General features: G+C 37.6%; 1 protein-coding gene across 1 annotated transcript; it reads left to right on the forward strand.

The window, feature by feature from the left end:
• On the forward strand, positions 1645-14368 carry LOC109831787 (acyltransferase-like protein At1g54570, chloroplastic). The gene is made up of 12 exons (XM_020399212.1): positions 1645-1771; positions 1852-1903; positions 7141-7299; positions 7397-7501; positions 8181-8287; positions 10327-10448; positions 10770-10878; positions 11318-11451; positions 11684-12050; positions 12687-12800; positions 13599-13684; positions 13775-14368. Exons 1-12 carry the CDS (start codon positions 1745-1747, stop codon positions 14073-14075), a joined length of 1683 nt encoding a protein of 560 aa, XP_020254801.1. The 5' UTR covers positions 1645-1744; the 3' UTR covers positions 14076-14368.

Consider the following 20130-nt stretch of genomic DNA (forward strand, 5'->3'; position numbering starts at 1 on the left):
ATGAAATAATAGAGATCAAATTAATATTCCATCACCTAGCATACTGAAGTACAAGTCAAAGTCTGGAATAAATAAACTGAAGTACTCAACAAGTTTCAAATACAAAATATATCTGACAAGAGGAAATAAGGCACAAAGCCTTTACAACTTCTAGAATGAAACTCTCAAATGTCTAAACAAAAGTCTACAGTGGAGCTCAAAAGAAAAATATAACTAAATAGACAGCTGAAGCTAAAGTGCATCGCCATCAACCTGACTGAAATGAAAATTTGTATGTGATTACTTACACAAAACCCTAAATATATTTTTCCATATTCAAAACGCATTGAAATCAATAAATCACATGAAACCCAAGTTCAAACAAATTCCAGATCTGGATCTACATTTACAAAATCGTTGGTGAGTTTTTATTAAACAGAAAATGTAGATCTTGCTGCTCATAATATAAAGTATCTATCTTTATGCACAAAATACGTTTTAGGCTCAAGAAAATGAAATAAAACTCGAAGAAAACTATACAAATAGTGGGTGAGAGTTGGGCAAGATGTTACTCGCCTCTGGTATGCTAGAACAACTCCTGAATCCGAGAGATGATGATTCCCTTCGCTGCACCTCGCCAAACCCGCTGAAATCCTCCGAAAATCCCTAAAAAATCACCCAAAAACGAACTAGGGTTTGAGGGAAGAGAGGGGCTAGGGTTTTCTCTGGGATTCTAATGGGTTTAGGGTTGGTTTCGGGTAGGAGAGGTTACATACAAACAGTCAAACCCGAAACAAAACCAAACCAAACCAGCAAAAGAAAAGAAAAACTGGAAATCAGCCCGTCAGTCGACTCATAGGTCGACTCATAAGTCGACTGAGCAGGCATTTCCCAGATTTGTGCATGTTTTGCTAATCTGTCAAAACCAATGCACAAAACTCTATAAAATTACACTCATACTTTTCTAATAACTTGTTATCAAGTATATCCATGACCTCAAGTCCTTTACTACAATAGAATTATTTATCACTAATAATTCACATATACTTTTAACAAAAATATATGAGGTTTTACAAATAGAAGAGACAAGTGAGGTATCCACTCCTATTATATAATAATAATAAGCTGATCATGATCATATACAATAAAAAGGAGACAACTATCACACTTTTTGAACACGTCTATTTTTATCTTTTGTAGTGAGCAGTAGCGGCCAATAAGCGCGCAACGTCTCTCGAGCACCCACCCCAAAAAAAAAGCCCCGACCTTTCTCGATCTCCGTCACCCTCCAAAACCAACCCCCCCTCCCCCTCCTCCTCCTCCTCCATGGAGCCTCCCTAAACGACAAACCCCCGCCTCCTCCCTGCCTGCCTGCCGCCTCCTGATGCGCCCCATTTTCGCTTTCGGCTCCCTCTTCTTCTTGCCTCCTCTCCCGAAAAACCCCACAACCCCCGCCTCACGTTCCCCTCGAGCAATCCGATGGTCTCTCGTCTCTCCTCCTCCTCCTCCATTTCCCCCCTCCCCATTCCTCTCCCTCTCCCCTTCGAGACCCGTCCCCCGAATAAGCCATAGCGGTCCGCGCGTGTCCCCGCGTCTCGCCGGCCCGAAACAGGGGCGAGAGCGGGGTCGGGACGGGAGAGGGCGCACCGAGCGGCAGAGTCGGTGAGCGTGAAGGACTACTTCGCCGCGGCGAAGGAGGTTGTCAAGCCCGACGGGGGCCCGCCGAGGTGGTTCTGCCCCGCTGAGTGCGGGCGGCCCATTGAGGATGCCCCCGTGCTCTTCTTTCTCCCTGGTGAGGAGTTTCGGGTGGGTTTTGGGCCGGTGGGGGGGTTTGGTTTCCTTGGACTAATCCTGAGCCTGTGTGGGTTGTAGGTATTGATGGCACTGGGATGGGGCTCATTTTGCATCACAAGTCTCTTGGAAAGTGAGTTGTGCTCTTTTAGGACAAATTTTCAAAACCAACCCTTTTAGAAACTTAATTGCAAAAATCGACCCATTTCGAATTTAATTGCCAAAATCGACCCAGACTATTTTGGCGAAATAATTTACGAAACTTCACGGGACTTCGTGAAGTTTAAGCGCACTTCACGGGACTTCTTCAAGTCCCGTGAAGTTTCGTAACTTTTTTTTATCATCAAAATTGACCTAGTTTCGATTTTGATAATTAAGTTGCAAATATGTCGTTTTTTGTAATTAAGTTGCTAAATAGGTTGGTTTTGAAAATTTGCCCTGCTCTTTATTAAGGTTTGGGATGGAGTTAGCTTGTTTCATATGCCATGAGTTTATAGTTGTTTTCTTTGTGTATGGGTGTTTCTAATGTTGTTGAACTTTGAGGTCATGCTTTATATATGTCTTGTAATGTTAATGCAAAAGCAATCCCCTGGGTTTGTTTGGTTTTACATTTGACCGCCTGATTAAAGTGGAGGTGTACTTTTAGGTGTCCTTACATAGGAAGAAAAGAAAGAAAATGGGGGGAAAGACAAAAAAATGAAGTATAAGTTCTTATTAGAGTATAAAATTATATTTCTTTTAACCCTCGCTACAACTTTGGAGTTCTGATGTAGTTAAAAGTGACTGGTATCTGGGTTCAAATCACACTAGACAGATATTTAGTGCGAATTTAGAAAAAAGAAGAAACTGCTGAACAATTAACAGTATGCTATTTGGCTTCAAATTTCTAGTAAAATCGCTGAATGTTCAACGTTTCAATACAGAATTATTTTTCTTTATTTTATATGCATAACCTCGACTGGATACTTTTTCTAGAACCTGTGCGGTTGCACTTGTCTGTTGGAGGAAAGTTTTAATTTAATCTATGTTGTTCTAGTGTCTTGATGTCTCCTTTTTGCTAATATTTTTAGTGATTTATTTCTTCATGTGTTTGATTTATAGGGTTTTCGAAGTTAGGTGCTTGCACATTCCAGTGAATGATAGGACACCATTTGAAGGTTTTGATCTTGCAGCATTCTCTATTCTGGAAAGCTTTTATGTATGTGCATTGGTTTCTGATATTCTGACTATTCCTGAACTGTTTCTTATTAGATTACACAAATTATACTTAGATATGGCCACCACATTCAAAAGGACATGCCCCTTCTGTTCACATTTTTTTCCCACCAAGATCATTTATGGAACTCCTTGACCCCTGAATTTTGGAGTATCCTACTTCGTGTGATTCACAAGGTTCAACAAGTATTTTAGGATCAAACGTGTGGTACTGCTTGTAGTAGCGGGTCTTATATCTTGTATTAATAATCGAAAGAAGGTCGAAAGAAAAAAGAACTCTATTTGATGGGCCTTCTTCCTATACGGCTATACCTATGAATTCCAACAAAGCAAGAAATGAGACATTGGAAGAATCTTTTTAGTTTTCCAATATTAACAGGTTGATTGTTTCGCTCTTGTACAAAATCATGCAAAACTCATGCGGGTAAAGTTCACATAACATGCAACTAGACTATTTAATTTTTTATTAAATAATTTGTTGATGTACGGAATCACACAGTCAAATAAATATAGATTAAGTTGACGGAGGTCCTCTAACTTTCTGAATGTCTAGTCCTCGAGCAAACTGCTGTTCTCTGTACAAGTAACAAATCTTATGAGGGCAGGGTGTAAATTTTCGGTTATTCCTCCGACGATCAAGTCAGTGAACTGCTTGTGTGGAGAAGTATAAGGAATTCCAGTAGTTCTTAAGTTCAGAGAACAATGGAAAAAACTTACCCGTTATTGAAAATAGTATCCATATATATAGTGGAGATAGAATGGGTAGAATGGTAACTTCAGCTGGGCATGGGTTGGCGGCCAGGTCAGCTTCAGCTTTACAGGTATCGGCTGACGAGTGGAGAAGAGGTTACTTTGGTGTTTAATGCAAAGTGATTGGGAGTATACGGTGTCGTCGTGGTCCGATGTGTTATAAATACTATTGGAGGCAGATGAATGATGACACCAATAATGCATTTAATGATATTTATTGCGAGGTGATTGGTCACCAGTGTGCAGGAGGGGGCTCAAGGCTTAATGTGTTTCGTCACTTTTCTATTCATCGGACGGTCGAGAGGTACCGCCTTTCGAGTCGTCCTGACAAGGTGTTGACCTATGAGGTAGCCGAGTGAGGTGGTTGGGTTGTCGACTCAGCCAAGGGACGGCACGATCACCTCTCGGCATTGTTTTAAATATCCCCGACATGGCCCGATATATCCCCCGATATATCCTTTTACAGGGCTTGCCGCAACCGATATGGTCTTTAAATATCCTTTATCGTTTTTTGGCTATTTTGAGTGATAAATCCCCGATATGACCGATATATTAGCCGATATGTGGACCAATATATCTTTTTATATAGCTTGTTGCAAAATAATATACCGTGTTTGGAATTTTTGGACGAGATATCAAGATTTTTCCATTATATCAAATGACATTTTGCTCTAAAAAAAGCAGATCGAATGTTGTAACATTGCTTTGCACTTTTGTTTGTTTTAGAAGGTTGATTAGTGATCCTAAACATAAGTTATTCATGTTTTGTATGCTTAAATTTCATTACATATATTAAAATTATATTTTAATGCATTATACTATGTATGCAAACATTCATTATGGCATTCCTATATTTACCACATATCCCCGATATTTCCCCGATATCCGCAATCCGATATGAATTTTGACCATCCGATATTTCCCTGATATCCGATATTTAAAACCTTGCCTCTCGGGTCACCGACATGTGACGCATTTCGAGTCATCCTCGCAAGATGTCGGTGTGTCGAGTCGACTGAATGGGGCCTCTGATTATCTTGAGAGGCTAACTTGATTATACATAATATGTGACACTTGTCTGCCATTGATTAGAGATTAATTTTCATTACTAAAACAGCTATAAAGAACAGTAGTTTGCTCGAGGTCCAGACATTCGGAAAGTTAAAGAACCTCCGTCAACTTAATCTATATTTATCTAACCGTGTGATTCCATACATCAACATAATTGATTACAAATTTTTTGAATATTGATAAGTCCTCATACAACAAGACAAGCAACTTGAAAATGTTCATATCATGTTTTAAAGCCGCTTCATTTTCAATTTGAACCTCAATTCTGGGCACTTCCATTTACCTGTAGTCATAAAAAGTTGAAATTGTCTACAAAACTTAGATAAACATCGGCTAACAAAAACAAAAAGATGGAATTGTTTACAAACCTTATCCAAGATCATCATTTGTCGTTATTCTTTTAGATGAGACCATTCATAATCTTGTGACATCCAGGTACTCCAGGATGCCATCTGCGCAAAAAAAAAAGGAGTCGAAAGAATTGTTAACCTTATCCAAATTTTTCCTTAGGTTATATTTTATTGCTTTCATATGGAAAACCTACAACTTTGGTTTGATAGTAATCAAAGATTTTAGTGCACGCATACAAGATGTTCTATGCGTGTCTATGCATGTATACACACTAGAAAGCTAATGTCAGATTCAATTTTTTAATGAATTTACTGTTTTATGATTCATTTTTATTGAAGCGAGATGTGTTTATAACAGTTATACAAAGCAATGCACTATATTTAGTTTTGATTCACTCAATCAATCTTACTCTCTTTGATGGAAAAATAAGAAATATGAAAAACAAATAAAACACCAAAGGTTAAAGGTGCAGTCACATAATGAATCCAATCTACCCCATTATAAGTTGTGTTATTTTCGATTCTCTAAATAAACTGAAGCCATAATATGTAGAAATGCCCCTATTCAAATTGGAGGTTCTGGTAGCATTATTAAACCCAAATCCAACATGCTCAATTTTTGTAAGAGTAATGGACATAAAAAGGCATGTTTGTTTATCTAACACTTAAAAACTCAAAAAAGCTGAGTTAGAAGATGATATGAGGTTACAATTTTTTGCTGTTCTTTAATAGAATATATGCATCGCATAGTTCATTGTGTATGTGAGTATATATATATGTATTTGTATATCCATGAATATAAAAGTTTTCATGCACATTACATTAGTGCATGTTTATGCATGTATGAAGAATTATATACAGAAAATTAGACAACTGACAATAACTACACACAGAAATGAAAGTAATTAAGACATCTTTGAAGGACTTCACCTCAAGTAAGCTCTGCATTTGTTAAACTTCGGGATCAAACTCTGTGCCTCTGGAAAGATAAGAGCTCTGATGGAGGTCTCAGGATCATTACTGCTTTTTTTTAACTACAGAAACCAAGAAAGGCAAGTCTCCATGTTATTTTGTGGGACAACCTTGCCTCTTGTGTATCCTGTCCATACAATCGATTGAAATAGCTGGTTCAGTGTACTAGCTGAATATGTGCGTCCCCAATAACTGCAATGATTCGATTTTAGATTACGCATTTATGTGCTAAGGATTTTTTTTAATACATTCATGTACCACGTTTAGCCCACAAGTGAATTCACCTTAGAGGTGCATGAACCAATTCATAACGCATAATCACGACCATGGGTAAAATGAAACTTCTAGAAGTGGCAAATGATTGGGTTGGCTTCACTTACAGCTGACAATTAAAGTTCATCTCACTAACCCATTTTGCTAACTATCACCTCTGATACTTAGAATCTGTTTCATGCTTGATGTTTTACAGGATTACCATGACTGGCATACTCTGGTTACTATGGATCTTCTGCATATTCATTTGAATTAGCTGCTAATTGCAAGAAATGCTAATATATTAGAACCATTTAAAACATTATAATTGACTGTACAGTATAGTTATCCGCAATATACACATTTGGAGGTCAGGTATCCAAAATGGAATGATCATTTTTGTAAATTAAATTGATGTTGCAATTTGATGTCTCTATAGAGAGTTTTTCTCCCTTCTTCGTTCATGATGACTTTCCTTCAAGAGAATATTAAAGCCAAGTCACATAAAATTGATATTAATTGTAAGGAATTAATCCAAAGTTATAGTATTCTCGAGTGCGAGGTGGAGAGTTCTCACTGTTCCCTTGCATCTTTGTCTCTTCTCATTAGGTGTCAACTTATTCAATATTCAAATGATCATGTTTCGTAAACTTTTGTCAAATGCGCACTCCAATATCGTGTCTCAAAGGAAAATTTTAATATTCAAATCAATCCAAACACTTTAGTGATTGTTATATGACTTCATTTTTTATGCATGAAGGTCTGGTGAATTTTGTTGAGAACTCAGTGAAGAATGAGCATGCTCTCTCTCCTAATAGACCAATTTATCTCATTGGAGACTCCTTTGGAGGATGCCTATCACTTGCTGTTGCTGCTCGAAACCCTTCTGTCGACCTTGTGCTAGTACTAGTGAATCCAGGTTTGTAATAATGTGCATTACACCTGAATGTTCTGTATTTCATACTTTTGACTAGTATCTAATTTGTTTCTTTTGTCTATGTTTGACTTCTAATCAGCAACATCATTTGGAAATTCACAACTGCAGCCTTTTCTCCCAGTGTTGGAGGCCTTGCCAGATGATATTCACACTGCAGTTCCTTATGTCCTTAGCTTCATCATGGGTAAGTAGTCAGTTTTACTTTTTGAATCCAATCAAGCTGTATATTTTATGTTCTCACTACTGAGTGTAAAGTCAAAAGGATAGATATATGGGCAAACTGCATAAAACAGTATCTAGTCTAGGTTGTTTTTCGTTTTACTAGCATGTTCCTTGAGCCGAAGGAGAACCTCCCGACATAGTATTTTAGAGGTTGCATAAAGAGTGATGCAATGTTCATTTTATGTTGTCTTTGTAATTTTATTGAATATAATTGAATGTTTGATTCGTCCATTGTCAATAATATAATCAGTTGTCTTGCCTTCTCTTGAGGTGTGGGATTTTTCTGCCTCGTTTCGACTTATGTAATGAAAGTAGAACCCCTCAAAATCCAGTGAAATTTTATGCAGTTTGCTCTAATTATAGTAAAGCATCTTGAATGATGCACATTGAAAGATTCTCTCCAGTTTGAGTATTAAGAAATAGGTGCCCACCTAAAGTGTTCCTTCTGAACTCCAGTTTTATGTTTTCTGACCAACTAATAACCACCTAGACGGTCAATTGAGATGAAATATTCTTGATATATTCTATTTCTTCGATATTACTGTTGTTCATATACAAACTCTTGATTGCTGATCAGCCTATATAAATGTTAAAGTTAGACATTGTCATGTGACGGCTGATATTGCCTCTCACTGTATCAGGAGATCCTGTGAAGATGGCAATGGCGAACGTTGATGATGATCTCCCCCCTCCTCGAACACTGGAGGAAATATCAAAAAGCCTCACTTCTTTATTACCTCTTCTTTCAGTAAGATAGCTGTTCTGGTTTCCTTTTATTGTGTCTTCTCTTTTTCCTAATTGATACTTTCCACCTTTGTGAAGAGTTTATCCTGTATACATTTTGCCATTACATTAAACGCTGGGCGCTTCTAGGCGTCGAACTTGGCACCCAGCGCTTAGTCGCCAAGACGGGCGCCTAAGCGGTTTCTGGGCGTTTTTTTTCTCTTTTATTTTTTTAATTGTGATACTTGAAGATAAATAGATATATACTAAATCAAAGATGCATAAATACTAAAATACTAACACTATTAACTAATTGTTTGGTTTACCAATTACAATAGTTCTTTGTATGTTTATACTTCTCAACTCAAATTATAAGTTCATCTCAACAGTGAAAAACTCATTCACAACTCAAATTACTTATAACTTATAAGTTACTGTTAAGTTTAAGTTAACAATAAACTTAAACTTAAGTTTACTGTTAACTAAAATATTGTTAACTTAAGTTTACTGTTTACTTAAACTTAAGTTTACCATCAACAAAAAACTTAATGTTAACTTAAACTTAAACTTTAACTTAAGTTTAACTTAAACTTAAGTTACTGTTAACTTACACTTCTTAAGTTTAAGTTACTGTTGTTAACTAACTTAAATAGATATTTAAGAAGTACGATTTACCTTGTTAGTAGTTACAGAGATCGAGGGAGCTCGGCAATGTTACAGAAGGCGCTAGACAGACTAGGCGTTTGAGCGAACGCCTAGCGCCTAGACCCTTGGGTGTACGCCTAGGCGTTTGACTATTTTTAAATTATTTAATTATAATAATTAATAAAAATATGTATTAAATTCATATAAATTTTCAAAAAAAGATAGCAATCTTAGTTTCACAATAAACCATGCATACTTAGATACTAAATAGCCAAAATAATAATTAATAAGGCTAGAGCCTAAGATGTTTTCTTTTTTATTTTTAATTACAATAATTAATAGTGAATGTTAATGTTATATAGAAAGCTTAGATGCCGGACTGATGTCTAGACGGATTTCTTTCTTCATTTAAGTGGTGATCGATGAGGTTTTGCTGAAGGTCGGAGGAGATAGTGGATGTGTTCATATTTGGAGGTTAATGGAGTTTGGAGGACGTGTAGGCTACAACACATAAAATCACAACCAAGGCCTACATGGTGCAATCCACGTAAGCAGACAATGTTCCCCTAAACGCTTGTAAAATCTAGGTGGGGAGCCTAAATACCGCTTAGGCGCTAGGCACTAGTTAGACGGCCTAGGTACCGCCTAGGCCTATGCGTACACCTAAGTGGACTAGGTGGAGGTTTTTTAAAACAGTGCATTTTGCATATACTTTATGATGTATTTCATGGATTAGTTATTGTCAAATTTTTTTTTTATGCTGTGAAAGCACCGTATACTTCCAATGAAAAAGGAATAATCACTGGCAAATGAGCTTTGTTTGATCTTTAATTATACCAACCAAGATAGTATCCCATTTTGATTAAAATAGAACTATCATTATTGTCATACCTTGAAGTTTTTCCCATAAATAGAATCAACCATGGAGCACAGCGAGCTTTTTGGATTGATTCCAAATTTCTTGCCTGGATATAAACAATAGACATTCAAGCCATAGAATTTGAATGGCCAGTTTGCAAAGAGATTCACCTATCATAGTTTTTCGTCATGCAAATTGCCATCATGTGATTAGGGCGGAAGCTTTCAATTTTCTCCAGAATAAAGAGTTTAAATTTAGTTTTAGAAGACAATAAATTTTTGCGTAAGGTATAGTTTGAGAACTACCTTTTTTCCTTTTTTCCTACGCTATAAAACCTTTCCCATTGCTCATAAAAGGAAGCTCAGTTTGGTAGAGTTATGTTGATTTTGTTATCTAAACTTGCTCTGTATTTTAATTGTCTCTTATGTAATTTCTGTTTCTTTTGTGTTATCAATGTGGATCTACAATGTAATCTGTGTTGATGAGTCTCAAGACTTCATTTTTTCCCCCTTAAAAATTTGATAGTCTCTTACACGTTACATGTTTCTGCAATATACCAGGACTTCAACGATATTTTACCAAAGGATACACTTATGTGGAAGCTCAAGCTTCTTAAATCAGGTACCGCTTATGCCAATTCTCGACTACATGCTGTAGAAGCGGAGGTTTTAATGCTCGCCAGGTTTGTCCTTATAAATCTCAAACTCCTTTCTCTTGCATTCTGTTGGCTTTTGATATGGAAAAAAATTATTGTAGTAGTGAAATATTAGCTTTCTGAACTGCTTATCCATGGGATAATTTTTTTTTTTTTGAAAATTTTACACTGTTAAATATTAGCCCTCTCTAGTGATCATCGATCTTCAGTGTTAGAATGCATTCTAGTTTTCTCAAAGTTCAGACGAAAGCTAGAGGGGTGTATCCTAATCTCACTTCATCATTTTCAACTGATGCCATGAGAATTTACTTAAGATCTGTGAGTTTGGAGCTAATGATGTACTTGCAGCGGAAAGGATAACCTGCTCCCAAGTGGAGAAGAAGCTGACAGGCTGTGGACAAAATTAAAGAATTGCAGAATTCGCTACTTTAAGGATAGTGGCCACACTCTTCTATTGGTGAGTTAGTATTTATGATGTTCCGTTTCAAACTTACTTGCATACTCATGATATTGTATTTTGTTTAGATTTGATGGTTGGGGAATTTTTACAGCTCTTATTCAATGCAATATAACACAAGCATCACATTGAAAATTTCATAAATATCTCCATTAATGCCCTACATGTTTTATGAAATCTATTTAAACCTATATACATGCAAAAGCGTCTTAAATTCATAACAAAGTGTGTTAACAACTTCATATTTGTCATTCTTGACTGTGAAATAGTGACACTTGCATATAATGGTCTAACTCTTAAAAGTGATATATTTATCATTCTTGTCTAGATAATCCTTTGTACATATCGTCATTCCAATGCAAAGAAAGTAAGGTTTTATTTTATCATTTATTATTTATTTAAAGGAACTATGCATTAACTTGATATCCTAATGCTGCAGGAAGACGGCTTCAACCTCTTATCCGTTATCAAACGAACAACTATATACCGCCGTTCTAAGCAGCATGACTTTGTTACTGATTATCTTCCTCCTACTAAAACTGATTTCAGAAAACATATTGACCAAGATAATAGGTAAATATTTCTTTCAAGTGTAAATTGCATGTTACTCCCTCATCCATCCTTTCAGTTGCACTAAACACCCCTCAACCAATTTATTAGCACTTAATCCCCCTCAGTTCATGAGAAAGAGGGGCTACACTTGCAATTAATCTTCCTCCTTTTTAGGTGGGGGGGGGGGGGATCTTTCAATAAAATGGTAGTAAGTGTGGTATTAATGAAAATCTTACAACTTGATTTTTCACAGACTATTTCGCCTTGCAACAAGTGCAGTTACACTTTCCACTCTAGAAAGTGGGCGGATAGTGAAAGGTCTTGCTGGGGTCCCCGATGAAGGACCAGTTCTGTTAGTTGGTTATCATATGTTGTATGGCCTTGAGCTTGACCCTCTTTACGAAGCCTTCTTGAGGGAGAAAAATGTAATTGTACGTGGCATGGCACACCCAATTTTGTTTCGATCATCTGAAAATTCACGGACTGAGCTCTCTCGCTTTGATCTCTTGCTGAGCTTCGGTGCTTTGCCTGTGTCTCCTGTAAACTTGTATAGGCTGTTTGCCAAGAAGTCATTTGTTCTCCTATATCCAGGGGGTGCTCGTGAAGCTCTACATCGAAAGGTGAGCTATGGTATTTCATCAAGGTTATTAGTTTGATAATTAATTAAAGCGTTTTATTGCGGGTAGACCCAATGTACTTCTATTGTTGCAGATAAACCCCCGGATTCTCAACTCCGTTAGTTTCCCCATTTAAATTAATAATATGTAATGTTCCTTCAAAAAAAGTAAATCAGTTTATGAAGCTCATATGTTTCAGTTTGCGAAGTCCAATCCTAACGTGAGCCTAAATGAGTTGAGAATCCAGGGGATCTGTGTAGTGATATTTGTATACAGGAACCTCAGTTGTAAATTAAAAGCTATTGATAATGATTAATTTGTTGTAGATCATTTAATTCTTTTTATTATTTGATGACTAAGTTCAAGTTGGGCACTAATGCATGAATATTCATCTAGGTGATGAAGAATGTCAAACTAAAAATGATCTCACAGGATGTTCATTATATAGGACATTATAAAGTGTGGACAGTACTAAAGAATGCAGCGTTGCAGTAATACAATATTTCTTTAGCTTTTTCTACTTGCATTTCATTTATAGATCAACTAAAGTTATAGATTCCTTAAATTTTTTTAAGTACATACGGTGATATACCCTCTTTTCCACATTAATAAATGTCTTTAATGATCAAATGCTTACAGGGTGAAGAGTACAAATTGTTTTGGCCAGATCAACCTGAATTTGTGAGGATGGCTGCAAGATTTGGGGCCACAATTGTTCCATTTGGAGTTGTTGGAGAAGATGACTTAGTAGAGGTGAGAAGATATTTAAGGTTTTATATACAAACTTATCAGGACAGAATTTTACAAGTTCCCAGTATAAGTTACTATTTACTGTTATTCCTAGATGCTCTTTTGTGCATAGAGTTGAGTATAACGCTATTGACTCGAACACGAGGGTACAAGTTTCATATCAATTCATTCAAATATTTTGAAATTAATTTTAGAATGTCTTCTGTTTATTGAATGGGGTTGCTGGTGGCTAATAAGTTTCGCTTCTTATATTTATTAAACTATATGCTTGGGCTTTGATGTGATATCTTTTAAGGGAGAAACGTTGTAGAGATTTTCTTCTAGAGGCTTCTAGAGGCTTCTAGAAGCAACAACAATTCTATATTGCAGCGATAAATAATGCCGCAACGAAAGAATTATTGGCAATGTGTGATCTATATCAATGACATGTACTGCATGTTAATATTGGTGTACAAGAAACAAGAATACATTAATTGCTTTGGCTTACACAGGATAATCGTTCATAGGGTGAGGTGTTCTCATTCTCTTTCTATCTTCTTATGGTATTAGACTGTAATGTTTAACTGGTTTTCTGTTGAACATTCATTTTCTTCTTCCTCGCTAATTGTACATTGCAGCTTGCTTTACATAATTATTTTACTTCAAAACTCAGGTTGAACATTCATTATGATTCCCATAGGCTCCTTAATTTGTGAGCAATTGTGCAATATATTCGACATCATTGAGTAAAAATTGCTTTGTAATATGTTATTGCCTCCTACTGCATGGGACCACTGAATTTTATCTTTATCTTTTTGGCAGCTCGTTCTTGATTATAACGACCAAACAAATATCCCATTCTTCAGGGAATGGCTACAAAATGTAAATGAAGACTCCATTAAATTAAGGTACTCGTTTTATACATCAACGATCATGTGACGCATTTTTTTTTTTTGTGAGTTTCCAAAAGTTTTGAAAGGATGGTTCTCTTTTTGCAGGGAAAACATGGAAGGGGAGGTCTCAAAACAAGATTTTCATTTTCCCGTCCTTTTACCAAAATTGCCTGGGCGCTTCTATTATTTATTCGGGAAGCCATTTGAGACAAAAGAGAAGAAAGAGCTCTTGAAAGATAGAGAGAGTGCAAGAGAAGCATATATGCAGATTAAATCAGAGATTGAGGGCATATTTTCATATTTGAAGACGAAAAGAGAGGAAGATCCATATAGAGGTATTGTACAAAGAACAATATATCACACGTCTAGGGGTTCCTGGTCTCAAGCACCAAGCTTCGATCCCTGACGCCAAAGTTTCGAAATTACTGCAAAATATAACGGAGAACCCGCATCGTTATGATAGTAGAAATTTGACAGTTTCGAAATTGATAGTTTTTCGAAAGGTTTCCATAGCGACGAAAGGGGTAATCTAATCGAAGAATGAGTGTCAGAGCCAAGGTATGACTATAGTTGTTCAGTAGGATTTGTTATAGATTGAAAAGGAGAATGCTTATTTGTTCGTTGTATTAAAGAACGAAAGTTGATTCTTTGGAAATTCAATGAATCAATTTGTGAACCAAAGGCAATTTTTTCTCCACTCTTGTTTATGCGCACAAGTTGTATCTCCGTGTTATTTATGCTCTGTAGAAGAGTTGGTATATATGCTCGTAGAAGATTTGATGAATTGTACCAAAAATAGGCTATTATTAATAATATCCAAAATGCTGATAATATCAATCTAATTAACCCAAAAATGAAAATCCAAACAGGTGGATGTGATTTACTGCATATGAACTATCTAGAAATAAAATTTTAAAAGAGTTCAACATCTTAACCCATGTACAGTATGTCATCAAAATCAATGTTTCAGAATTTTCATAAAGTTAGATTAATTTTTTGCCCCTTGAGGTATGACTAGAAACACATTGAAATCCTTTGAAGTTTTGTTTCTTAAGTAGTTCATGTAAAATAGATCACATCCACTGGTAAAATAGATCAACTAGATAAAAGAAAACAAAGAACAACTAAATATGTCTCGTTTTTTCAAAATATTTGGTCATATGAGTTAATATGTTATTAATTTTTGTTTAACACCTCTCTCTTCTAGCTGTTGTTCTAGAAAGAAAAAAAATGGTTATTTGCACTTAAATGCCCCAAGATTTTACCCTATTTTGTAACTTTCATACAAAAATTAGCTTGAAAAGTGACGCTCTTTATCAGTTTAGTCTAAAAAATGACGCTAGCGACACTTTAACCTAAAAGGTGATAAATACGATGGCAAATAGGTATTTCTGGTGGCGAGAACAAATTTCAAGTGAAATAATAAGTAATTTTTACAAATAAACCCTCCAATCTCTCTTTTCCTAAATTTTGAAATTTGTAAAAAAAAATCTCTCTTCCCACAATTTCTTTCCTCCTCCTAATCCACAACCTCTCATCCTCTCTCCCACTCCCTCTGCCTCCTTTTTCCACCCACTTCCTCTTCACCCTCTAACCATATTAAAAAAAACCAACCTTCTCATCCTCTCGCAGACCCAATATCATACATTCTATCAAAAATGTTGGGACAAACCCGGGGCCCAATAGAGCAGGATCGCAGCAATAGAAAAGCAAAAGTAGAGATAAAATGTTGGACACACAGATTTACGTGGTTCGGCACTTGATTGCCTACGTCCACGGGCAAAGATAGAAGAATTCACTATGAGGAGAAAACTCTGGAGTTACAATCTCTCTTTCTAAGGAGATACTCTCTCTATTTTTTTCTCTCACACACTTCTATATAAGAAGAAGTTTCTGGGATGAGATTTCCTTAAGGATTTGGAGCCCTATTTATAGTTTTTTGAAAAATACTATGCACAATAAAATATTAATATTTTACTGTAGCAGTGGGGCCCGCTCTTTTGTTTTCTTTCTCCTTTTCAACATTGGCTGTGCACTTTCGGTGGGTTTTGGAGTTGATAGGCGCCTGACAATCTCCCACTTGAAGATTTGATTGAGTATCAATCATATCTTCACATCATTCTTTCTATCTTGCCATCTTCATGTTGCTTACGTCTCAGACAGACCACAAGAGGATCGACACCAAATAAATTTGTCAGTATTGACTGCTTTGGTCAAAAAATCTGCTAGGTTGTCCTTGGTGTGAATTTTCTGCATATCTACTGTTCCTTCTTCCACTTTCTCACGAACGAAGTGATACTGAACTCGAATGTGCTTGGTCTTTGAATGAAAGACTGGATTTCTTGCCAAATACAAAGCACTCTGACTGTCACAAAATAGAGAAATCTTCTTTTGTTCATAGCCGAGTTCCTCCAGCACCATCTTCAACCACATCGCTTCTTTACTAGCTTGTGTAGCTGCTACATACTCTGCTTCTGTTGTTGAAGTAGCCACAACTGACTGCAGTTTTGAAACCCAGCTTACAGCTCCGCCAGCAAGTGCAAACACATAACCTGTGGTGGATTTGCTATTATCACGATCACCTGCATAATCAGAATCAACATATCCACTGACAATAAAATCAGATCCCCCATAACATAATGCAACATTTGAGGTTCCTTGAATGTATCTTAGAACCCTCTTTACAGCATTCCAATGCTCTTTACCAGGATTCGCCATGTATCGACTAACCACTCCCACTGCTTGTGCAATGTCTGGTCTTGTACAAATCATCGCGAACATTAAGCTTCCCACTGCTGATGCATACTGCTGATGCATACGGTACTCGAGACATCTCCATCCTCTCTTCTTCACTGCTAGGACTCATACTGGAGGATAACTTGAAATTAACAGGAAGTGGGGTAGAAATTGACTTACAATCTTGCATGTTAAAGCGTCGCAAGATTTTCTTCAAATAGTTCTTCTGAGAAAGCCAAATCTTCCTATTAATTCTGTCTCGGTAAATTTGCATCCCTAGAATCTTGTTTGCAGATCCTAAATCCTTCATTTCAAATTCCCTAGCCAACTGAGCCTTTAATTCTTGGATACGATCTTTGTTGGGGCCTGCAACCAACATGTCGTCAACATACAACAATAAGATAACAAAGTTATTTTCACCAAACCTCTTGAAATATGCACAAGGGTCTGAATTAAGTCTGTTGTATCCAAGGCTCATGATGAATGAATCAAATCTCTTATACCAACACCTCGGCGCCTGCTTTAGACCGTACAGAGATTTGTTCAATCTGCAAACCAAGTTCTCTTTTCCTTTTTCTTCAAAACCTTCTGGTTGGAGCATGTAAATTTCTTCTTCAAGATCTCCATGAAGAAATGCTGTTTTCACATCTAGCTGCTCTATATGTAAGTCAAATATAGCGCTCATAGCCAGGACTATTCGGACTGTTGTTAGTCGCACTACAGGAGAAAATATTTCATTAAAATCAATACCTTCTTTCTGAGCATATCCTTTTACCACCAATCTAGCACGATACCGCTCCACTTGATCATCGCCATTTCGCTTGATCTTGTAGACCCATTTGTTTCCAATGGTCTTTCTTCCTTGTGGCAGTGACACAAGTTCCTAAGTCTTGTTCTTATGGAGAGCTTCAATTTCTTCCTGCATTGCTGCCATCCACAAAGATGCATCTGTGCCATTTATAGCTTCATGAAAAGTTGATGGCTCTCCATCTTCTGTTAGAAGACAGTATGCAACATTACTCTCCGTAATATACTCCGAGTGCCAAGTCGGTGGTCTTCTCTCACGAGTTGACCTTCGAACTTCTGGAGCCTCGGCCTCGACTGGTTCTTGTACATCATGCTCCGGTGTCGCTTCAGAAGAATTCGGATTATCTTCTACCTGAACAGCTACAGTCTCTGAGTCCTTCCTCGAACTGCTTTCTTTCTCTTCACTTTGTAGTTGGTTCTCTACAAAGATAACATCTCTGCTGATGATAACCTTGTGGGTAGTGGGATCCCACAGGCGATACCCCTTTACTCCATCAGCATACCCCAAGAATATGCATTTTCTGGATTTTGAATCCAGCTTTGTAATTTCTTGGGCATTGTACATTACGTACACTGAACTTCCAAATATATGGAGGTTAGAATAATCAGATGGCTTGCCAGTTCACATCTCCATCTGCGTCTTCAACTGTATTGCGGTTGATGGAGATCGATTCACCACATAACAGGCGGTTTTTACTGCTTCCGCCCAAAAGACTTTTTCCAGATTTGCAGTAGCCAACATAGCTCTTGTTCTTTCCAACAGAGTTCTGTTCATCCGCTCCGCCACTCCATTTTGTTGAGGAGTATAAGCCGTACTGAATTGTCTTTTGATGCCTTCTTGCTTGCAGAATGCTAGGAATTCACCGTCTGTGTATTCTCCTCCATTATCTGACCTCAAGCACTTGATCTTCTTCTCAGATTCAAGCTCGACCCGCGCTTTGTAGGCTTTAAAGACTGAGAACACATCCGCCTTCTTCTTGATAGGATACACCCAACATCTCCTGGAGTAATCATCAATAAAGGATACAAAGTACTTTGCTCCTCCTAAGGATGTAACTGGTGCTTGCCATACATCAGAATGAACCAGTTCCAGAATAGCCTTGCTTCTAGAACTCGATGTGTTGAACTTCAGTCGATGTTGCTTGCTTGTAACACAATGCTCGCAGAATGGAAGAGCTACCGAATTAAGTCCAGGAAGCAGTTTCTGATCGGAGAGAACCTTCAAGCCTCGTTCTGACATGTGGCCTAGCTTGCGATGCCACATCATGGTTTGTTCTTCTCCATGGCTGGTTGATGCCACACATGAATCAGCTTCCTGCAGAGTCTCTCCCTTGAGCATGTACAGATTTGCAGCTATCTTTTCTCCTTTTATCACCACAAGCGCCCCTCTAACAATCTTCATGACTCCATTTTCTATATGAGTCTTGCACCCGAGCTCATCTAATTGTCCCAAAGACAATAGATTCTTCTTCAAGCCCTTCACATGTCGCACATCTTGAATGGTGCGTATTATACCATCAAACATTTTGATTTTGATAGTACCAATACCACAAATCTCCAAGGCATGATCATTCCCCATGAATACAGATCCTCCTGAGATAGGTTCATATTTGTGAAACCAATCTCTCCGAGAGGTCATGTGCCAAGAGGCTGCTGAATCTAGAAGCCAGACATCAGCAAACTTCTTTCTGCCTTCATCAACAGTGGTTGCTCCACTGAATAGAATTTCACCATCCTCTGACGTGTTGACAATGCATCCTTGAGATGTTGATGGCTCTGAAGACTTTTTATCTTCACTCTTCTTGTTGTGCCAACACTCCGATTTGACGTGCCCTCTTTTGCCACAGTTGTAGCATTTGATATTCTTCTTACTTCGTGATTTCGATCTACCATGGGCATGACTCCCACTGAAGCCACGTTCTGTTGATCTTCCTCTCGTCACCGACAAGGCCTCCGCTTGCTGCGAACTTGTCTGCCTGTCTTTCTTGTTCTTGCGCCGATTTTCTTCCTCCAGAACAGCGGCTGCAACATCGTCGAAGACTAGATTGTCCGTGAGGACGTTGTTCGTCAGGTTGATGATGAGTTGATCATACGAGTCAGGTAGACTCTGAAGTAGAAGTTCTGCACGTTCATTCGCACCAACAGTATATCCCAACGTTGTGAGTTGGGAGAACAGTGTGTTTAGGGTGTTGATGTGGTCGGTCATCGATGTAGATTCCGCCATCCTCAGAGTGTAAAGTCTCCTTTTTAAGAAGATTTTATTGTGCATGGATTTCGCCTCATATAGCTTTGTTAGAGTATCCCAGATCTCCTTTGCTGTCTTCTTCTCCTCTATGCTTGACAGCACCCCGTCTGCTAATGCCAGATGGAGATTTGCAATAGCATTTCCGTCCATCTCGTTCCACTTCTTATCATCTGTGATGTCGTCCGGCCTTGCACCGATGGCCGCCAGGCAATTATCTTTTTTCAAGATAGCATTTATCTTCAACTTCCACAATGAGAAATTACTCCCGTCGAATTTCTCGATCTTGAACTTCTCCGCCATTGCTTCTACCACGAACAGTAACTTCTTACTATTTCATGTAAATAGTACTGTATTTATGAACAGTAACCGTATCTGTGAATAGTGTCGTACTTGTGAATAGTGCCGTATTTGTGAACAGTACCGTACTCATGAATAGTTCCCGTCACCTCCAAAGGGTAAATGATAACCTAACTTATTTTCTGATGTGGAGGATCCACTTTTGGTGGCAGCCACAGAGCATACGATAAGTAGATATATACAAGTACCCTAAGTTGGCTCTGATACCACTTGTTGGGACAAACCCGGGGCCCAATAGAGCAGGATCGCAGCAATAGAAAAGCAAAAGTAGAGATAAAATGTTGGACACACAGATTTACGTGGTTCGGCACTTGAT

The sequence above is a fragment of the Asparagus officinalis genome, chromosome 2 (assembly GCF_001876935.1).
Source record: "Asparagus officinalis chromosome 2, Aspof.V1, whole genome shotgun sequence".
Classification (NCBI taxonomy): domain Eukaryota; kingdom Viridiplantae; phylum Streptophyta; class Magnoliopsida; order Asparagales; family Asparagaceae; genus Asparagus; species Asparagus officinalis.

What these genes read in the sequence shown, in the direction of transcription:
- LOC109831787 (XM_020399212.1), top strand. Translation starts at nt 1,745, where the DNA reads ATGCCCCCGTGCTCTTCTTTCTCCCTG. An exon ending in TGTCCTTAGCTTCATCATGG is followed by an intron (nt 7,502 to 8,180) that starts GTAAGTAGTCAG and finishes TCACTGTATCAG; the next exon opens with GAGATCCTGTGAAGATGGCA. An exon ending in CTTTATTACCTCTTCTTTCA is followed by an intron (nt 8,288 to 10,326) that starts GTAAGATAGCTG and finishes GCAATATACCAG; the next exon opens with GACTTCAACGATATTTTACC.